Here is a 21,838-nt window from a genome sequence, read left to right on the forward strand (position 1 = left end):
CCCAGGGATAACATTCTCTGGGTGAGGTCAGACAAGATATGTTAAGTTCAGATGTTCTGTTCTCATGCACAGCTTCACTTTCAGCCTCAGTTTAGTATTACCTGTAGGTTGGAGCAGTTTCTAAACTGGCAAATTATTGTTAACACTTCAAAACTTGATTTCCAGCTGCAGTTGGAGAGTAAGCTCTAACCATAGTTTGCAGATTTAGATATCACAGCAAACTATGGTTAGCACTAAACTGCAAACCGATCAGGAAGTCATGTGCAAAATGTACAGATGGAGGTAGCTGAGGAGCCAATGGCTCATTTCCAACCCACCAAATCATGCTCTAGTAGTTCAACTGAACTAAGGTAAGTAATGCTTCCTTCAGTATACGGCCAGCTTTGTACTTTGCCTATACTAGACTGGAAGAAACATAGGAAGCTGCCTTATACTGAATCAGACTCCTTAGTCCATTTAGCTCAGTATTGTCTACACTGACTGGCAGCAACTCTCCAGGGTTTCAGACAGGGAAGCAGCTCCCTCTAAATCTAAGATTATTATTGACACGTACTTGGGAAACAAAAAAACTTATACAAGTGGAAGGTCCCCGTATTGGACACTAGAACTACTGATCAACGAAACACAAACTACACAGCAAGTTGTGTTTTGCTGATCAACAGGGAAATGGGTTAGCTGCAATTTTGCAAGAAGAAGATAAGCTTGTCACTTCTCTGTTGATATTTGGCAGCATACTAGGATTAATGGAACATAGGAGGCTGCCTTATACTAGGTCAGCCTATTTATCAAGTTATTTTTATTTTCTTCATAAAATTTATACACCACTGGATTGTAAAAAAAACAACAACCCTCAAAGCGGTTACAAAAAGATAAAACAAAACTAGTTCAACATTGTCTCCACCGGGTGGCAGTGACCCTTCAGAGTCCAGGACAAAGGTCAGCAGCTTCACTAGAAATACTAGGGATTGAACTTGGCACCTTCTGCATGCAAAGCATATACTATGTCCCCCTCTAACAATGGATAATCAAATTATGTTTTGCACCCCTACTGCCATTTAATTTTTAAAAGGCTTTGTTAGTTCAACGTCACTGGTCCATCAACAAATATTTTAAAACCTGCATCACAATTTCATTAACATAGTCCATAAGAGGAGATGTGTGAGAATCACCTGCTCTACATACAGTGGAGCCCATGTAGAAAAGCTGCCCTGAAACGTTCACCTAGTAGATGGAGCATAAATATTGCAAATGAATAAATAATGTGACCGCATCACCAGGCTATAATGACAGCACTCCCATGTTGCCTTCAAAGCATGACAAAACTAGAGTGCAATCCCTTAAACATGAGGCAATCAGAAGAATTGTGAAAATTGGACTTGTATACTGAAAGGGCTATTTGCATCAGGTTACATCAATGTGGAATTTCATTAGAGCAGAAGGAAATAACAGTGTGAAGTTGACTAATTTAGTAATGTGAAGTGTGCTGGAAAGAAGCTTATAGAAACTAATATTGTATGAAGCAACAAAGTCTAAATGAAGAATGTGTAGCTGCTTCTATCAAACAATATGCAACAGATGGAAACTCGGGATAGGAATCACGTATTCAGTATATTTGAAGCCCAGGTGCCTCTCCCATCCAAGCCATCATTTGTGCTAATTAAAGAAAAGAGCAGCTGCTCTCCTCTGAAAAGTAAAACCAGCTCTGCCATCCGGGATCAAATGGAATGATTAATACACCCAGTGTGCCTTCCTAGAGCATTGTGGCTTTCCAAGGATCTAACTCAAACAGAAAAGGAAGCTCAGATGTGAAGTGGTGGGTGCTGGAAAAGTTTTGATTGAAACCTTTGATAGGCGAGGGGAATTCAAGAATACATAACAAAGAGATTTTCCCTAGCGGGAAGCATGAATATAAGATTTATAGAGAGGAAAACCTTAGCTCACCTTAATTTTTGGCCCAGAAATGTTACTGATTTTGTTCATAGAAAAAGTAACTAGCTTCTTATCAGGAGAACTGGCTGTATCAGATTATGCTGCCATGGCACTGGGGCCCAGGTTACTAGTGCTTCTAAGGCCACACCCACACCATACATTTAAAGCATTCTTATACCACTTTAATAATCATGGCTTCCCCAAAAGAATCCCAGGATCCATAGTTTGTTAAGGGTGCTAATAACTGTAGCTCTGCAAGGGGATTTTCTAACGACTCTCAGCACCCTTAACAAACGACAGTTCGCAGGATTCGGGGGGGGGGGCACAACTGTTAAAGTAGTAGTAGTAATATCCATACTGCTTTATATTTTAAAGGAAAAAATCTCAATCAGTTTACAAACTTCATTAAAATATCAAATAAAACAATCCAGAATAAAACAGTACAGAAGAGTGCTTCTCTTGAAGGCAACATGGAAGTGCTGGTGTGGGTGTGACCCCTTGCCAACCAATGCTGCAATGCAAATGGGTAGGGAACGGGTGGCACTGTGGTCTAAACCACTGAGCCACTTGGGCTTGCTAATCAGAAGGTGGGCAGTTTGAATCCGCGTGACAGGGTGAGCTCCCGTTGCTCGGTCCCTGCTCCTGCCAACCTAGCAGTTTGAAAGCTCATCAGTGCAAGTAGATAAACAGGTACTGCTGCAGCAGGAAGGTAAACAGGGTTTCCGTGCGCTCTGGCTTCTGTCACAGTGTTGCATTGCACCAGAAACTGTTTAGCCTTGCTGGCCGCATGGCCCGGAAAGATAGCTGTGGACAAACACCAGCTCCCTCAGCCTAAAACGAGACAAGCGCCACACCCCATAGTTGCCTTTGACTGGACTTAACTGTCCAGGACTTAACTGTCCTTTACCTTTACCTCACAATGCAAATAAACATAGGGTATGAAATGGTTGGTGTTTGGTAATTCACTGAATTGCATCAAGAGTTTCAGCACTATCAGTTGAGGAGTAACTCAACATAGGTTTTTAGCACATCGTATATGTGTTAATTGGCCTACCAATGCCCCAATGTCTGTGTCATCAGCAGCTGTTCTGTGAATAACAACCACTGTTAAGTAATTTCACTGCCTGTACTTTTCTGCATTTTATGTCCCTTGGACCTCACTTTTCATCATCAGCAACTCATGCATGTTGTCCTGAACTCTTCAAGAGCAGATGTGGTGAACCTTGTGCCCTCCAGAAGTTGCTGAACTCCAACTCCCACCCCAGCCAACCTGGGCAATAACAAGGGATGATGGGAGTTACCCATCCAGCACCATTGCCACCATCCTCCCTTTCCTGCTTTAGTGGAAAGATGGAATCAACTGAAACAGCTGAAAAGTAACAAGCTGAAACCTTTAGCGCAATTTAGCAGCTTCACCTGCTAAATTTCTGCATTTCAGACAGCGGTTCATTTACAGCCCCCTGCCAGAAATAAAAAGTTGACAGTGCTAATTTGTCCAGAGCAGTATAAAAACAACAAGGTGTGTGTGAGGGAAACACCTTTCTCTGTAAGGCCCAGCTGCTATCTCTCCTACTGGACTGCTATCTCACAGAGAGAAAGGCTCCGCCCTAATTCGAAGTGCTTTTGTACCTGGTCTATCATTTAGCCCTATGAGAAAAGGGAAACTCAATGATCTAGTAATTAAACTGCCATAGTAACAAAGTAATTGCAGGCTATCCCTTTCTGAAAATTCAAACAGGATAGTATGTTGTCTAAAGAGCTGCAGCAACTTCAGAACACAACACAGGCACAGAAATTGCAACAGATAAGCCTTGGAATGTTGTAACTTGCAGGAAAGGGCAGTCAAAAGTGATACTACTGCACCATTCCACCCAGCCCTGCTGGTGTTCTTAGAGATTCCAAACACAACTTTCTTGTCATGCTCCTTTCAAAGCTTATGATGCCTTTATTTCTAGAAGGAACACTAACAGATGATCATCATCACCATCATAATCACCACCAGCACCTTCTAAAGCAGAATGATCCAATTCAAGTCATGCACACTAATACCAATAGGAGGAAATCTTTTTTGGCACAAGGTCTGCATTCCTTCACAAGCAACCTCCTGGAGGGAAGATGTCAGCAGCAGGCAGGACCAGAAACAGAAGCCAGTTGAGCAACAGGTATGACTCTTACCTTTGTGCAGCAGGCTCCATTCCAGCTATGAAAAGGTCAGAGGTTTACACACAGAGATGGGGAGGCTGTGGCCTATGGGGAGGGGCCAGGCAGAGAAGAATGATGAACCTCCAGTTCTCCATCCTTTCACTGGACAGGATGAGACCGCATGCACTAGCCTGACCCATGTATAATTAGCTGCCCATGCCATGGTGTGGTTTTGCCTCTAATGTGCTAATTGCCAGGAAGCAGCAAGCACTGGAGATGAAGGCAGAAGCTTCACCTCAATCTGTTCTACATTTAGGTCAGAAGGCCCTCCTGCCCCACTCCGGGTGCACCACCAACTCCCAGTTCCTGTACCATTTGCAAGGCCCATTCCACAGGTTAACAAAAGTGATACACTTTTGGCTAGAAAACAAATGTTTCCCATAAATCGTCCTGGTATGTTGTGTTTGTCTCATTTGGCAACTGAGATTAGTAACTGAGCATGTTCCCACAAGCCTCCTGTTCAAACTTAGTTCCTGGTTCTCCTGCTGGGGCTGTTTCTGATCCATCCTCCATCTCTGTCCTCTTCTCAGGTTAGGCCTGTGTCATCCTGCCTCACGGCCCTTGGCTGCTTTTAATCATTAGATCAGTGTTTGCATTGCTCACACTTGCCCAGAACAGGGAGAGGCTTCCAACTGTGTCACCATCACAGTCATACTGTTGACATGTGGAGCCAAATGCTGAAATATGCTGGTGCTGTATAATTATTTTATAATCATCTTGACTATAAAACAATGGACAGAGTGTTGGATTTTGACTGGTGAGTCTGATGTGGCTTTCTATCTAACCTTAGCCTACCCTCCTTTACAGGTTTGCTATAAGAACAAATCAGGCTATGTACACTGTCCTTAACTCCTTGAAGGAAGGCTAGGATATGATAAATATATGCTACAAATCACCATCTTAGTATGTCAAACTTGCAGCAGACCAAAATGTTAGGCTTTCTAAACTAAGTTGCCCTTTGCTCCCACAATGTATGTTAAATAAAATTTTCACTTATTACTGTTTCTCCTTTGATCCACAACAACTCCTTGCTTTCCTGCAAGACACCTGCATCAGTATCTCTGCTGAGCATGCTAATTGCACTAAGATCCAAATGAGACACTCCCTTCCTGCCCAACAAACTATAAATTTAGGCACTTGACAAATAATTGTTTACCTGGACTTTTTGTTTACCTGGATTCCCCCCGCCCCCCCATGTATCCTCTCTCCTTTCTTACCTGATCATCCTTACACTTTGTGTTGTTTTTCAATCAGAGCTGAGACAAGGGAGAGTGGATTTCAAAGAGCTTGACTTCAAAGAAACTTGCCACTGATTAGAGCGGAAAAAGATACCAAGTGCAGAAGGCTCATGCTGCATCTTTACAAATAGGCTGTGTCATACAAGACCCCTGGGGGGCACTCCCCCATCTGTCCCCCTTCTTATATTTTCTCATCTGTGCCTCACAATCACTACAGTATTCAATTATGCTAAGGAAATTGAGTTTGAATGATCTGTTGACCTAAAATTCACACATTCAAGGGGAGCTGAGCATGTGGTTCGTAGTTTTATTAGCCACTTGACCCCAGAACTAGTGTTGTTACTGTTGTTGTTACACCATGTCTTTATCAAATTTTATATACCGTTTGATCATTAGAAAACCTCTAAGCTGCTTACAAAAATACAAAGTGAAACATTACAATTTTCAATAAAAGAAAGTTTGAAATGGGTATTTTTAAATATTCAAAAGATAGGTTAAAATCAACAGTAGCTAAAAAGAAATAAAACACATGTAACTTCTACATGTGTGTATATCCTTACCTAGTTCAATTTCAGAGAGTGGTGGTGGTGATTTCTGTTCAGCCCTATGACAATTTTGTTTTGGGGACCTACAAGGTCCTATGCTTTTTAATACTGATATTGTTATGAATTTGTGGGGTGGAGGCAGATTCCTCTAAAAGTCCTGGGTACCAGATTCCCTCCCAATTTTTTTAGAGCTGGTAAATGTAGGAGATCACTAAATGATTGAAGTCTTCACCCAGGTGTGAGAGCTTAGCAATCCAAAAATGCAGGTTGAATCAATTTCTTTGCCAGGAATCACCTGGGGAAAAGAACTAGCATGTACTACAAAGGAAGGTAATAGGTGATTGACACAAATGTGATGTGATCCTCCAAGGAGGGGATGGTGAGCAGAGACAAAGGCCAGGTTTAGGATTTCAGTGTTCAAATGATGTAAGCTGTGAGGGGAAGGTTGCTAGGATATCAGGGGGCATGATGTCACCACAGGAAAAAAGGTGTCCTTTTAAAATAAAGATCTGGAGGAAGCAGGGAGAACTCCAGGTACACTGGCTGGAAAAGGCGGCACACAGAGACCATCGAGCATGGCCGGCTTCTGCGCTGGACCCAAGTTTACTGAAACTATGAGGGAGCAACAAAGTGCATTTTTAAGGGGTTTGCACACCCTCCACCTAAACTCAGGTGCAAATATGTGTAAATAAACCCTATTTATTAAAGACATTACAGTCTACACCGTGCCTCATTTCAAAGGAACACAAACCTGGTTAACTCAGTTAGTTAGAGCATGGTGCTGATAATGCCAAGGTTGTAGGTTCGATTCCCTCCTGGGACAGCTGTATATTCCTGCGTTGCAAGGGGTTGGACTGGATGATCCTCAGGGTCCCTTCCAATTCTACAATTGTATGATTCTAAGTGTCAAGATCCTTGGAATCTTGCTACCGCTGTGCAGAGATTGGGGTAACGGGTAATAATATGAAGCTGCTGAGTTAGGTCATCAGGATACTAATGAAACTCAGCTGTATCACTCTGTATCATCTGAATCAGGTGAGGCTATGCAGATACAGGACTAATGCCCATGGTGAGAAGGGGTTGAATGAGGGCAAACAAAAATGAACCTAAATCCTGACAAGCCAGACGTCCTGGATGTAGGTGGATCTCAGAAGTGGAAATGGCTAGAGAGCTTGTTCTGACAAGGTATACCCTTGGAAACATCTTTGTCACTGGAAGCTCAAGAGGTGGATGCAATTGTGCCGTGTTGCACATTTCTTCATAAGGTTAATTTTGTTATACTGACCTATATTGGTGGCAGACAGCCCTATCCCTCTTTTTATGCACTTCAAGGACAGCATCACAATATATCCAAACTCCCTAAGGCAGCAATCCTACACCTACTTTCCTGAGAAGTCCCATAAAATGTGAGAGTCCCATCAAACTCTATGGGACTTACTTCTGAGCAGATACATACTGTATAGGATTGTGCTGTAAAATCCCACATTTGACATGGAGCAACTTCCTGGGGAGAAAACATGGCATTCACTTCGGACTTCGCAGCAAAGGAATAAACAGCCAAATAGAAAGACTGCAGAAGTATCAGGCACCCACACTGGGTATCTTTAAGTTGCTGTAAACTAGACATAGCCTAATGAGGTTTGCATTGGTCAAGGATGTGAAACATTCATAATCCCACTCAATAAAGAAATGTTTGGTTCTGAATCCAAGCAGGGTGGATATTTCCACCCAGCTGCTTACAACTCTTTGGAGAGGCAAAGGTAAACAATGGAGCTCCACAGAAGCTAAATAGCCGCAAGAGTACGGAGGAAGAAATGTCATTTTAAAATGACATTTGTAAAAAAAAACCAGAAGCCTTTTTAATACATATTTTAGGTCAAGATCTTCTGAAAGGGAAATGTACATTATTCATGAGTGCGGCAAGAATCCTAATAGCTTAGAATTGGAAATCTGGAGAAATAGCAACGAAAGAAAAATGGCAAGAAGAACTGATGGACTATGCAGAATTAGCAAAGTTAACACACAAATTACATGAAAGAGACAATAGTGACTTGAAAAAGGAATGGGAACCTTTTACAAATTATTTGCAGAAACAACAAAAAGAAATGGACTCATTGGCAGGATTTGAATAAACTTTCACAACTTTATTGATTTAAAAAATGGAGGATGACAGTGTAACAACAAGGAATAATATGTATACATGCAGAATACAACAATTACAGTAGTACCTCGGGTTACAGACACTTCAGGTTACAGACTCCACTAACCCAGAAATAGTACCTTGGGTTAAGAACTTTGCTTCAGGATGAGAACCGAAATCGCGCGGTGGCAGCAGCAGGAAGCCACATTAGCTAAAGTGGTACCTCAGGTTAAGAACAGTTTCAGGTTAAGAACGGACCTCTGGAATGAATTAAGTTCTTAACCCGAGGTACCATTGTAATGTAACAAACCAAAAGGGGAAGATGAGGGAAGTCGGGGGGGGGGGAGTTGGGGAATTGTTTCTTTTCTTTTTTCCTTTTCCTTACTTTTTCTTAATATTATAACTTTCTTATGAGATAATATGTATTGTAATGAATATAAAATTGTAAAACCCAATAAATTAAAAAGAGAGAGTGAGAGAGTATGGGGGAAGAGCAATTTGTCTTGAGATTTTAAGTTAAACAAGCAGTAGCTAAGACCCCTCCTTGGTTCTAGAGAAAAGAAAGAAATGAGCTTGTCTGTCTCAGCAAGTGGATAAGACAAAAACAGACTGCAGAGAGAGAATGGGCATTATTAGACTCACCTTTGCCCTGCGAAACAATCTCTTTCCCTTCATCATTTTCTTTTTCTTAGTAGATGGAGGATGATTTAGAAGTCTTTTCCAGTAGATAAAGTTGCTTCTAGGGTATCTCTCCCTGTCTTCATTTATTTCGCACATGCAAAAAAGCTTCTCATCACATTGTTTACCCTGATGTAACTTTCTGCTTCATATACTGAAGGAAAGCTCAAAGACAGTAGCTGTGCAGGTCACACTGGTTTTCCCTACACACCCTCATCAAGAATGAAAACAGGAATTGGGTGTCAACCTGATCTACAAATCTTAAGGCGCTGGAAGGAGGGGGCACAAAAAGTATACAATAGCTCATCTCCTCAGACATTTGGAGAGCCTCATTCAAGTGACAGATAAACCAAAGAAAATAAAATTTAATATAGCAAAGATAGAGCGTCAAACAAGTTCTTAACTAGCCAGCCCCTGAAAGTGTTCAGAAGTATAGCTCTGGGGCCAAACAGCTGAGGATTTTTATCTACTATACATACTGACTGGTGGTAGCAGGTAGCAGAGTTGGAGGCGGAAGTCCATCCTGGATTATTTGAATATTAGTTTTCTTTTGCTTTCAAAACTGCCTTATTCTGAATCAGATCATTGGTCTATCTAACTCAGTGTTGTCTGCACTGACTGGGAATGATTCTCCAGGATTTCAGATGAGGGCCCCTCCCAACTCTACCTGGAGAAACCAGGTTTTGAACCTGGGATCTTCTAGATGCAAAGCAGATGCTGTATCACTGAACTAGAGCCCTTTTGTCAGAAAGTTGGCAGAAAAGCAAGAGAGAGACAAGGCCACCTGCCCACCTCAAACTAGCATTATTATGTGGGCTCCAGGCTCCAGCTTGAAGAAGAATGCTCCATACCTAGCCAGACATTCTGCTCCTGATTAAGGGCCAAGGTAAATCTGCTGGCTTGGGGAGGCTCTGTTTCAGGCAGGATGCTGTACAGCCCTACCAGCCACACTGTCACTGTTGAGTAGCCATCTGCTATTTCACTATTAGTTCTCCCTTCTCCAGCTCCTGGAGGACAATGAGCTAAGAGGAGGAGTGTCACCCTCTTCTTGCAACAAAAACACTGCCTGGTGTCTCACACGCACAAGAACTGCAGTTAGTCCAATATTCCATCTTGACAACAAACACAATGGTCAATATCCAATGAAGTAGATCCACTAGTGCCATGATTCCACTTGTGCAACCTAACTTGCCCACCCTTTCCTCTCCTGCTGTTCTGGAGAGTTGAGGAGGAACTCAGAACAGATTTAGGGTGCAAGAGAGAGTACAGATTTTTTTTTAAATGACCATTGCATAGCCAAGAGTCATTGAGCTAGCCTATCTGTTGTTGTTGTTGTTGTTCGCATCCGTTTGTCTCAGGAGACAGTGGAAGAGTGCATCTTTAGGGGTAAAGTCAAACCACCGAAGAGTTACAGTGCCTGCTGTGGCTGTAGAGACTGATACAGGAGAGACATATTTTACTGCAGATGGGGCAGATGAAGGGGTCCTGTTTTGCTGCTACAGGTGCACCATGGTGTTCCTATCTTTGTGCTCCTCCCAGCAGTCATTCCTTCTCTGGTCACTGCTGTGGAAACAAAACCTATCTCCAGGCACCGCAATTGTCTCCAAGTGATTCCCACACAGTGGGGTTGATGTTGCCAGTCTTCATGTCACATTTGCAGACATCTTTGTAACACAGAGTTGGTCTGCCATGGGCCATGTGTCTGAAGCCAGCTCCCCGTAGAGCACATCCTTGGGGATCCTATCATCTTCCATTCTGTGTACATGACCAAGTCAACATGGCCAGAGGTTGTTGGATGGCTTTCTGTCATGGATACTTTAGTTGAGATTCCTGAATGGCAGGGGGTTGGACTAGATGACCATTGGGGTCTCTCCTAATACTACAATTCTATGATTCTACGACCCAAGGCTGGCGTAGACAATACTGAGATAGATGGACCAATGGTTTGACTTAGTCTATGTTCCTACGATGGATGAAAATGTTTTCAATTGAGAATGTTTGGAGGTTGAGAACCTTTTACATCCCACACCCATCTGCATGTTTATTCCCCACCCACAGTTACATCAAGTCATGCAGGCACTCTCAAAACCCTGGAAAAGGCTTCAAAACGAGACGTTGCTACCCGGCAGCTTGAAGAAACATGGCACATGCAAGCCTTGTTGGAAAATGTGACCTTAAAATTAAAAGAGGTGGAGACGAACTGCAACTGACAGGTCCATCTGTAACTTTTCCAGTCTTGTTGGGGCAATTTCCCAGCGGCACTTATATACAATAATGTAAATAAACTCCCCATAACCTTATGCTGGATATTTCTGAAAGCAAAGAGCGTCTCTCATCGCAAGCCAAGGGATGTGAGCACAACAGGCACTTCTCATCTCGTTCTCTGCACCCTTCATAAAAGTGAATGACTGCATTCACGGTACAAAAGCAGAATTGTGTTTTAGGGCTGTGGGCGAGAGCGCCATGCCATTTTCTGGTACCATAAATAACTGAGCGTACACAGTAGTTAGCTGAGCAGAGGGGCTTGCGATTGAGGCTTGGGGTGTGTGTTTTGCTCTTTTACTACTCCGTGAAGGAGTTAATACATCATCGTAATTCCCTGGCTGGCACCATCATCCTGTGGTCACTAACTACATACATTCATTTCCCATCTGATGTAATTAGCCTTTGGGCCTCTTCCAAAATAACCCTGTGCGTTGTTCACTGATTGGATTTTGAAAAGAGACTGCATGAGAATCTACAAGTGCAAATGTTTCACGGGAATCGGTTGTCTATACAATTTGGATTGAATAGACCTAGGACCGCACTGACATATCAACTAGGGGAAATTTTTGGTTTCCACCTAATATTTCCACATGTAGGTCCTCACACCATCGCTTCAGAAAACAGATCTTTTGAGTACAAAGTGGCAAATCCATTCTCAAGATGTCAGGGATGGGGGAACCTGTGATTCTCCAAATGTTGTTGGACTTCATCAGCCCTAGAGGTGATGGGAGTTGAAATGCAGCAACATCCAGAGGACTGCAGGTTCCACACCCCTGGAATATGTTTAAGCCCCATACTGGAGTTTGTCCTGTTCATCCCAGAAGTACATGTCCGATACAATGCACAGTATTTAGAGCAGGAATAAGCCAAAGTGGTGCTCTCCAGAAGTTGCTGGACTCTAGTCCCAGCCAGCCTGTCCAATGGTCAGGATTGCTGAAAATTGTAGCCAAGCAGCATCTTGGAGATTACCACATTGGCTACCCCCCGATTTAGGATCTATTTAAGGGTACATCACTAAAATTACAGCCACCTGTTACTGTATCATGCAAGACAGAGGAATATACCTTCAAAACTTTAGGACTTTTGCTTTATCTAGTTGCAAAATGTGGAATATTTTAGTGCAGTGAACCAAATGCTCTCCACATATACATGAGTTTATTATTTGACTACCAACAAGCCTCTAGAGCAATCCAGATTTTAAAATGCAATAGTCCAGGCACAACCTTTAATTCTTACTCATCTGCCAGTGATTATACTGGAAGACAGAACAGTCCTGAAAATAATGGCCATAAACAAAATCACATTTTAAAGTCTGAAGATTCTATGCAGCTTTTTGCCCAGTGCTAAAAATACTTCCTCATCAATATGTAAAGATTTGCTAATGAGGCCTACCGTGGCAGCATCTTGCTCTGATCTGAAGATGGAGCATGAGCCAAAAGCTACACTTTCCAGCAACCTTCATATGCAGAGTTCTTTTTATGTGGATCCTTCTTCAAGGTCTCATGCTGCAAAACACTTGTCTCCAAGGCTGCTCCCTTAATAGCTATATCCAGGATTTGACATCATTCTTTCACTCATTTATTTAAGAGAATCCAGACCCAGACAATTTTACTGCAAAACTGTTGCATTCCAAGACAATTTGTGTTGTCATCTTTAAAAACACACACCCTGAATTGTGATATTTTTCTGACCTTGAATGTAATTGTAATGTCATTGTGCCCAGTGAGAACTGACAAAGTACTATTGTTGTACCTGCCTTTGACATCTGCCTGACAAGCAGAAATTTAACTGATGAAGCTTTCTCCATCCATGTATCTTCATGCAGAGAAAAGTGGTCACTTGAATTTCCATCTTAAAAACAACAAAGGTAATACTAGATTGACTTATCATGACTAGGGTGGTGTACACACCATACATTTAAAGCACATGACTTACTGCAAAGAATCCTGGGAACTGTAACTTTGTGGTCAAGGTTGCTGGGAACTGTAGCACTGTTAGGGGTGCACTACAGTTCCCAGGATTCTTTGGGGCAAGTCATGTGCTTTAAGTTTGCTTTAAATGTATGCTGTATACACAGCCCTAAACAGTTCCTACATTCTCAAGGCATGGGGCTACAGCTCAGCTGTAGAGCAGTAGTGGCTCATGTGGTGACGTACCACTGATCTCCTGGCTTCCAAACACAGCGCGCCACTAGCATTTACTGGAGGCAGAGAGGGAGGTGCAGGGAGCTCAGGGCTGTGCAGTGTGGCAGAGCCAATTCGAAGCTCTTGCCATTATGTACCCGCACAGCCAGGAGCTCCCTGTGCCTCACTCCTCACCCTCCGGTGAGCAACAGTGACCTGCTGTGTTTGGAAGCTGGGAGTGCAGTGGTGCCCTATCCAACTCTGTCCAGGGAGCTACAGTAGTAAAGCACATGCTATCGATGCAGGCAGCATTGGGTTCATTCTCCAATTAAAGCAGGGGTGGAGAACCTGTGGCCCTCCAGATGTTGTTTACTGGATTCCAAGTCCCATCAACACCAGCCAACGTGGCAATGGCAGGAAATGTAGTCCAACAACATCTGGAGTTAAAGGATAACAGGCACCAGGGCTGGAAAAACATCTGCCCAAGCCCCAGGAGTCAACCGCTCAGAGAGTAGACAGTGATGTACCAACTAAATGTACCAACGAGTTGGCTCAGTATAAGGCAGCGTAATCAATCCATAACCTTCAAGTAGAAGGAAAACATTGTGGCACTGGTTTTTCTATCATTCCGAAGTCTAAAGGAACCAACAGCCTAATGCTGAAAGTCACCCATCACTTCCTATTGCATAATCTACATAATCTTGCTTTCTGTCTCATCCAGCCTCATAACTGAGTCATTGGTTGTTGCTGCCAGCTCATCTCTCTTGGCTGGCTAAGTTGCACTACTGTTCAGAACCACTCTATTTTCCATGGGCGTAGCAAAGGGGGGAGCAGGGGGCAGTTGCCCCCCTAAACCAAGTAAATAAAAATACTTAACCAGCTGAGGTTCTGCCCCCCATAACATGAAGCCTGCTCCCCCTAACATGACACCTGCCCCCCCAACATAAATCCTGGCTGCGCCCATGCGATTTCAATCTTTCAAATATGAGGTGGGGGGATGTGCTGATTTGAATGTTGCATCTCCTGTACAGAGGCTGCCAAAAAGCAGTACTCTTCAAGAGTAGTCCCCCACAGGGCAGAGTGCTCCTTCTCTACATTGGCCCCTTTTGTCTTTGGAATGCTCTCTCTAGGGAGGTATGCCTGCTGCCAACTTTACTTTCATTTCACTGTGAGGTAGAACTTGTTTCTTCTGCCAGGCATATGGATAGCTTTAATTATATTGTTGTTTTTACTATTCAATCCAGTGTGTGTGCTTATATAATTGTTGCTGTACTGATGTTGTGCATTGCTTAATATATTTTTGTTATGTTTTATTGTGTTTCTTGTATTTTATTATGCTTGTTTTATTTACTCATTCCACATATATGGAATTGCTTTGAGACTCTTTCAGTATGAAGCGATATACAAGTCTAATACATCCAGTCAAAGCAAGCATAACCTTAAATTATCGATCCTATACCCATTTACCTGGAAGCCCCACTAAACTCAATGGAACATGTTGCTGAGTAGAGGGGTATAGAGCTGTGGCCTGGCCAGCAGCATCTCCATCACCAGAACAATGTGCAGGGCCGGTGTGGAGAGGATGAACTCATGTTTACATTGGATTTTAAATGTTGTATTCATTGCTTAACTCTATTTCATCATCACCCACCCATATGCTGGGGATAACTTTCAAATCAGAAAGAGGGTTTGCTGAGCTGGGAAAGATTCTATATGGTGCACACAATGTGGCTTTAAGTTTTGAAGAAACCATCTTCAGGTGGCCATTTAACAGGAAACATTTAATGTGAACTGAGTCACAGTGAGAACAGCTGTGAACTTTCAGGGCACAACCAGGGATCTCTGTAGGTGTAGGGTCTCTTGTGCATTGGGGGCATCACTTCAACATCCTGCTTGAATGTCTCCTGATTCTCTTATCGACAAGATTACCCGAGCTTCTATCTGCCAAGGCACCCAAATTAAACTGCCTTATCTCAATACCTTAGATAGCAGTATCTAATAATGGAACTTGCTACTCCCTCCCTAATGTAGAAACTGCACGTCCCAGACAGATTTGTTCTTTATGTGCTGCTTTCTTGCTTGAAATCTGAACCAATTTACAGTTTGTATTTCAGCCCCTCCTAGAGCTCCCCTGCATTTCCTACGGGACCAGATCTTGGCTTCCCTACACAGTCTATCACTCTAGAAGATGGGTTTTCCAGACCAACATTCTAAAGTGTAAATCCAGAGACCCTAAGAGTGCAATCAAGCAATCAAGCATAATTTGCACCCCAGAGCTTCAGCATGATTGTATACCTCCAATCTTGGCCTCTCTTTTCAGTGTATAGAAAGCAGCACCTGGCCTGCAAATTTAATTTTTCCAGGACTAGTAAACCATTATAAAAACTCATGAGAATTTCAGCTTTTAAAGTTTCGTTGGAATAGACATATCCAGTGCTCATCTGTCTCCAGAAATCTGCAGGTGTCAGGGAGGAGTGGTAACATTTTATTTAGGGTCAGCCTTACAATGAAGCAGCATAATGTATAGCTGTTTGGGACGGCTACCCACTGTTCTCCCAATGGTCACAAGACAAGCAGGGAGGGTGAATGAAGGCCCCCTCCAGACCATACATTTACTCATCCTGATACGCTTGCACAAGCTAATGCAGCAGTTAGGTTACAGCCTACACTTTTCAATGCATTTTCCTGTCACTTTCTAAACTGCAAAAATGTAGGTTTTAAAAAGATGATTTGTTGTGCTAGGGCAGCAGAGCCTTTTGTCCACTTTCATTGTGCAAACCTAAAATTCCAGTCTGAAGTGACACTCTGGAGGCACTCTTAAGTTTTGCAAAAGTAAGCATGTTGCACTCTTTCACTAGACATGGGGAGGTATGCCTAGTTGGCCATAGCAGATAGTAGGCTGGGGAAGCAGTGCTCACTTGATCTCCAGATGCCCATGTTGTTGTCACTGCATGGAGAAGGGAAGGGTCAAAGCAGCAACAACAACACAATGCAAACTCACAACCTGGCACTTCTCCCACTGTGTTTGCACGGCGCTTGCCACTGCCTCTCTTCCCAGTTCTGGTATGTAGCAGCAAGGTGGGTGTCAATTCCAGTTTCATCTCACTGCCTCACCTCTTTTTGTGCTTGATCTTTACATCCTTGGTATTCTCTCAAGGGCAATTGCCACCTTCACTACCCTGAAACTAAACGGATAGCCATCAGGTAGCCTAAGAGTGCTTTATTAATGTGCTTGTCAAGTAGCTAGTGTTTTGGGAGGTGGAGGAGAGTATAGAATTCCTTGGAACCTGCTAATCATCTTCTCAAGCATAACAAGCCACAAGGGTAGCTCTTTTTGCAACAGATGACTGAAACACATTTCAAAACCCTTGACAATTGCTAGAAGGTAAGATTTAAATGCCCTACTTCTAAAAGGGGTATGGTACCTTCTAGGATTTGATAATGTTTCCAGTTGTTCTGCAATACCAATATGATTGTTCTTTCCTTCCTCCTGTTATGGGGGTAACTGTGTTTAGGTTGTAATTTTATACCCAGGAACAAGACTCACTGGGACTTGATCCCAGGTAAACATGCCTAGGATTACCCATTTAAGAGATGAGTCTGACAGCAGAAGAAAACAGACCAATATGATTGGCCGCACACTTCAGGAATCCTTGGGGTCCAAATCCTCAAACTGCTCCATAATACAACTGGAATTTGATTTACAAACTCCATGTTGGCTAGGACCCAGACCTTTGAAGGAACACCTCTCTCTGTGCTATCCTGATGAGGCTTCAAACTATCAAGCTTGGGGTAGTGGTGGATAACAATTTCTCCCAACACAGTCCTGCCTAAGATTCTCCCCCAGCTGCTATTTGACCGGGGAGAGAAGTTCCACTGGATCCAACTGGGGCTTCAGGTCATCCATGAATACAAATACAGTGGTACCTCGGGTTACATACGCTTTAAGTTACATACGCTTCAGGTTACAGACTCCACTAACCCAGAAATAGTACCTCAGGTTAAGAACTTTGCTTCAGGATGAGAACAGAAATCATGCTCTGGTGGCGCGGCAGCAGCAGAAGGCCCCATTGGCTAAAGTGGTGCTTCAGGTTAAGAACAGTTTCAGGTTAAGTACGGACCTCCAGAACGAATTAAGTACTTAACCTGAGGTACCACTGTACTTGCAAATATTGGACCAGGGCTTGGTCTGAGACCTAGTAGCTTGCTGAAAGCAATCTAAGACTGAAAGGAGGTTGGAACCAGGGTGCATACATACCATGACTCCCCCCCCCCCCCAAAAAAAATGTAGTTTGTTAAGTGTACTAAGAACTAAGCTCTATGAGGGATAAACTACAACTCCCAGGATTCTTTGGGGGAACTCATGTGTTTTGAATGTACGCTACGTACAAAGCCTGGGGATTCCTTCTCACATGCTCAGCCACTACTGGGACTCAGCATCTGTTTTGAGTAACAGATAAATGGAGAGAACAGAAGTGCTTGCAACTTGCTAGGCCAGAGAGAATTTCATTAGTGGCCAGTGGGGAAAATAAAGGGTTTTCTCCATGATGCCAGGAGTCCTGTGGAAGCGTCTTGGTGGGTTGAAGTGGGAGGAGCTCAGGAGGCTGGGAAGTGCCAACCAAAATTCAGGGGAGGGGCTCAGCAGAATGCTAAAAGAACAACCTATCACAATGCTACCCAATATCCCAAATGTAATGTCACAGCAGACTCCAGCACAACTCCTGCCACAGAAGAGCCACCCCTGCCCAGGGAGGAGACTGGGACTGGATCAGACAAGTGAGTCAGCTCCTTTGACACTGCTTCCTTCCGTGCACTGGCACAAACAGACTCAACAAGCTCAGCTCACCTAGAAGAGTGCCCACTTGCTTTCCCAGTCCTGTTGCTCAGGACACCAAACAAGCATAGAACTGCCCCCCCCCCTTCAAAAAGGGAGCTTTGGTGGCATGTCAAGTCTTCGGACAATGCCTGACTTATGTATTGCACTAAAGCCTTTGACAAAAACCAAGTACCACAGCTTCCAGTGAGACTCTGGGCAAATATCTTTGCTATTCTGATGCAGAATGGTAGACAATTTCCTCCTACAGACCTTGCTTTTGTTTGTTTGGTAGAGTTTGCTCAAAAAACAAAAACTGGAAACAAGATAGACTGTTTTCCAAAGGAGAATGTTTAAAACAATGGTGGAAACAGGAATGATAAACAGTTGGGCTTTATGCATCAGAGATAATGATGTGTTCCCAGGGTGGGGTAGTAATCTAAGGTACTGCTAGAATATCTCAAGGAAAACCAGTATTTAAAACAAACAAATAAACCAGTTAAGATAAGCCCCTTTTTGCTTCTGGCATTAATTGGCTCATTCTTCCCCTCTGCCATTAAATGCTTAGTCCTCCCAATCTATAGACCTAGCAGTAAAGGGAGTTTCTTTAGCCCAAGTGAGACACACTTGGGAAAGTTCAGTGCTAAAGCCACTGCAGAAGCACATTCACCATAGTTGCACCACATATATGATCTTGCCTGGATTGGCTCATGACCACATGCACAGAAACTGATTGGCTGGCCTAAGTGTCAGTCAGAAGGATTTTTTTCAAAGTAGGGCTCTGCACAGCGATTGGTCGGCCTGTGTGCCACTCACAAAGTCAACTCCCCCTTATCGGAGCCAATTTTAAACTTTAAAAATAAAGCATCCATTTTTAAAGCAGAAAAACTTGCCGAAACAACATAAACCAAAGTAAACAGTCCACCCAGAGCATGGTGCGGGGAGTGGCAATCACCTTTCACTCTGGAACCAGGTATATGTATTAGTTAAGGATTGAATGTAGAAAGTGGGTGAAAGCAAAGCTTGTTCCTCCTCCTGCTTCTGTGTTAGAATGGTCACATGCAGATCAGGATGGGGCTCCTGTGCCTTTAATAGCTATGCAAAAAAAAATACTTATTTATCCCACAAAATTTATACACTGCTTACTCAAACTAAAGTCCTCTAAGCAGTTTCAAAAAGTGTAGTTTGTCATGCAAAATTCCCTTTTCTACACACATATTAAAAGGTCCCCAAAAAATCCCCAGTCTTCTTTGATATCTGGCCTCCCTGTTCTATGTATATGCTTAAGCAACCCTTATTGCCCTGCATGTAGCAATATTTCCCTGCAGAGGATAAGAGAATTGTAGAAGGGCAGGCCCTCAGCTTTCTTCTATTAGCTGCGTCTGTGTGCACCTCCAGGCATGCTGTGGTTCACATGCTGTGGAGTATCAGGCCACAGGCCCACAAGAAGAGTGAAATGAAGAGTTGTGTGCAGGGCTGGCCCCAGGCACTTTGCCATCAGAGGCAGTGTGGCAAACAGCATCCCCAATCCCCAAGGCAATAGACACAGTCCCCAAGGCCGGTGAAGTTATTTTTGCAACCGAGGCAGGAAATTAAAAATAATAAATAAATAAACCATTTGCTGCTCTTTAATGATACCCCAAAGCTGCCTGAGACAGCCACCTCACTCTGCTTAATATCAGGGCCAGTCCTAGCTGCAGGTGATGTTCCACAAGCCTGCGGTTCTTTCCTGACTGAACCAGATTCCCCTGCATCCCCGCAATGGATCTCATACCACACCACCAGCTGGATAGATGCAATTTATTTATTGTCTGCCTTCCACTCAGGGATGGTGGAAGGACCCAAATGAGAGTGGGGTGGGGGGTGTCAGAAATGTGAATCCTTTCCCTCCTGGAAAAAAATTACTGCCAACCATATACAGTGGTACCTCTGGTTACAAACTTAATTCATTCTGGAGGTCCGTTCTTAACCTGAAACCGTTCTTAACCTAAGGTACCACTTTAGCTAATGGGGCCTCCCTCTGCCGCTGCAGTGCAATTTCTTTTCTCATCCTGAGGTAAAGTTCTTAACCCAAGGTACTACTTCCAGGTTAGCGGAGTCTGTAACCCAAAGTACCACTGTAGTACCATTTCAGAACCTTGCCAGTCTAAATCAGTCCTCAGAATTGATTGCAAATGTAGGCATATGCTCCCTTCTCAATAACATCCCTAGTATTTTCCTGCAGTGGAAGCTGAGTAGCAAGTGACGGGTAAGCTATCTTTCAGGGTTGATTGTTCTCCATGACAAATCTTGGGAGACCTGCACTAAATCTCCAAAAAGCCCCAGGGTGTTCTGGAACACAGTTTGAAACTGTATATAGCAGTGGTGTGCAGAAATAAATAGTATGTTAGGACTGCTGGTTTAAAGAAACTTAAAAGGTTATTACTCATGGCCATTGCAGACATTCTGAGAAAAAGCTTACGATGTCGCCAACATGGGGTCAAGAGGTTAGCACACTAATATTAAAACTGACACCAACTCTTCTGGAGAAAAAGATGGAAGGAAGCAAAGCCTGAGAACAAAATCTATGTGACAACAAGATTTGCCATGCTGTTTTGTTTTATGATGTATTTTGTATTCTCATTTTGTATTTTTCTCTTGTGAATTGCCCTGGGATCCTTGAATGAGGGGCCATATGCAAATTTAATAAATAATAACATACGGAAGGCCACAGGTTCTCAACCCCTGGCTTTGAGTCCCGGGCAGCAAATGTGGTCAAAGGGCAGAAGAAAATGGGGGGGTGGGGGGGGCAGAGGACACCTGGGCTCAAATCTCACCACATCCACAGCTTTGCAGGATCTTTCAGTGGCAGTCCCCCTTATATAAAATGAGAATACTGCTCTGTCTTGCAAGGTTGCCACGTCAATGAAGTTTAACACGGTAAAACACTTTTGAAAATGCTATGTAAACTTTTAATTGCAATGTTAAGGTTTTCTGTAACCAGAATGTGGATGTTTATAACGAGGGCATTGCATAACAACGATCAGCAAGCGTCTGGTGCCATGACAGCAATGCTTCAAGCTGACTTGGAAGGAAGTACAGCATTATAGCAAGCAATTATAGGTTTTATGGTAACATTTTTTTGTTTAATATGTCATTCAGCACTCAGCTGTTCATTGGAGCTCTATAAATAATCAAGACAATCTTAGGAGCAACATGCAAAGTTTCATATTCACCCTCCAAAAATCCCTGCAGCACTTTAACCCCTCCTGACACCCTGTAAAATTCTTTATTTTCCAAACATTCTAAGAGGCTGTAAGTGAACGACTCTCTTTGCCACTTTAAAGAAAACCCACCTGGAACAGCAGGCCAAATCGAAAAGGCTGCTCTCCGCAAACTGATACACGGACAGAATGTGCAACAGAAAGCTGTTCATTTATTTGCCTTTGCAATATTCTGATACTTCAGATGACTCTTTGTGGTCAAAATGTCAACATGGGATAATGTGCTGCATGGTTACATTTCAATTTTCTGCCTACGTAACATTCTTGTAGAAAGTCAGGCTGGCAGAGGAGGCAACTTCATTCCACACACTGAGCAGCTGCCTACTGGCTGATGGAAACCTTTGACTAAAATGGCCCTATAATGATTCTCCAATCTGCTGTATCAAAGCTGAGTGAACAGGCAGTAAAACAGCACATGGGATTCAATGTAAGCTAGTTTGAAGTGGTGCAAAAAAATATATCCTAGCTTCATAACATAAGTTTATGGGGTTTAAAGTGGCAGTGACCGACCAGGAAAGAGATCTTGGAATCATGGTGGAGAGCTCAATAAAAATGTTGACATATTGCATGGCACTTGTGAGAGGGGTGAATTACATGTTAGAGATAATTAAGAAAAGGGTTGAAAACCAAACTACCAATATC

At 43.1% G+C, this 21,838-nt stretch overlaps 1 protein-coding gene across 8 annotated transcripts in view; it reads right to left on the minus strand.

Moving 5' to 3' along the window:
- SH3PXD2A (SH3 and PX domains 2A) overlaps positions 1-21,838 on the minus strand; it is a 250,465-nt gene that overhangs the window by 184,471 nt on the left and 44,156 nt on the right. Inside the window, exon 1 of one of the 8 annotated variants that reach the window (XM_083441521.1) lies at positions 8,697-12,132. The exons of the other annotated variants lie outside the window; for them this stretch is intronic. Coding sequence (XP_083297647.1) covers positions 8,697-8,831 — 135 coding nt within the window. The 5' untranslated portion in view covers positions 8,832-12,132. Of the gene's footprint in view, positions 1-8,696; positions 12,133-21,838 lie in introns of those variants that run through there. 8 annotated transcript variants of the gene reach the window in all.

This window comes from Podarcis tiliguerta, assembly GCF_965153285.1.
Source record: "Podarcis tiliguerta genome assembly, chromosome: 5".
Lineage (NCBI taxonomy): Eukaryota > Metazoa > Chordata > Lepidosauria > Squamata > Lacertidae > Podarcis > Podarcis tiliguerta.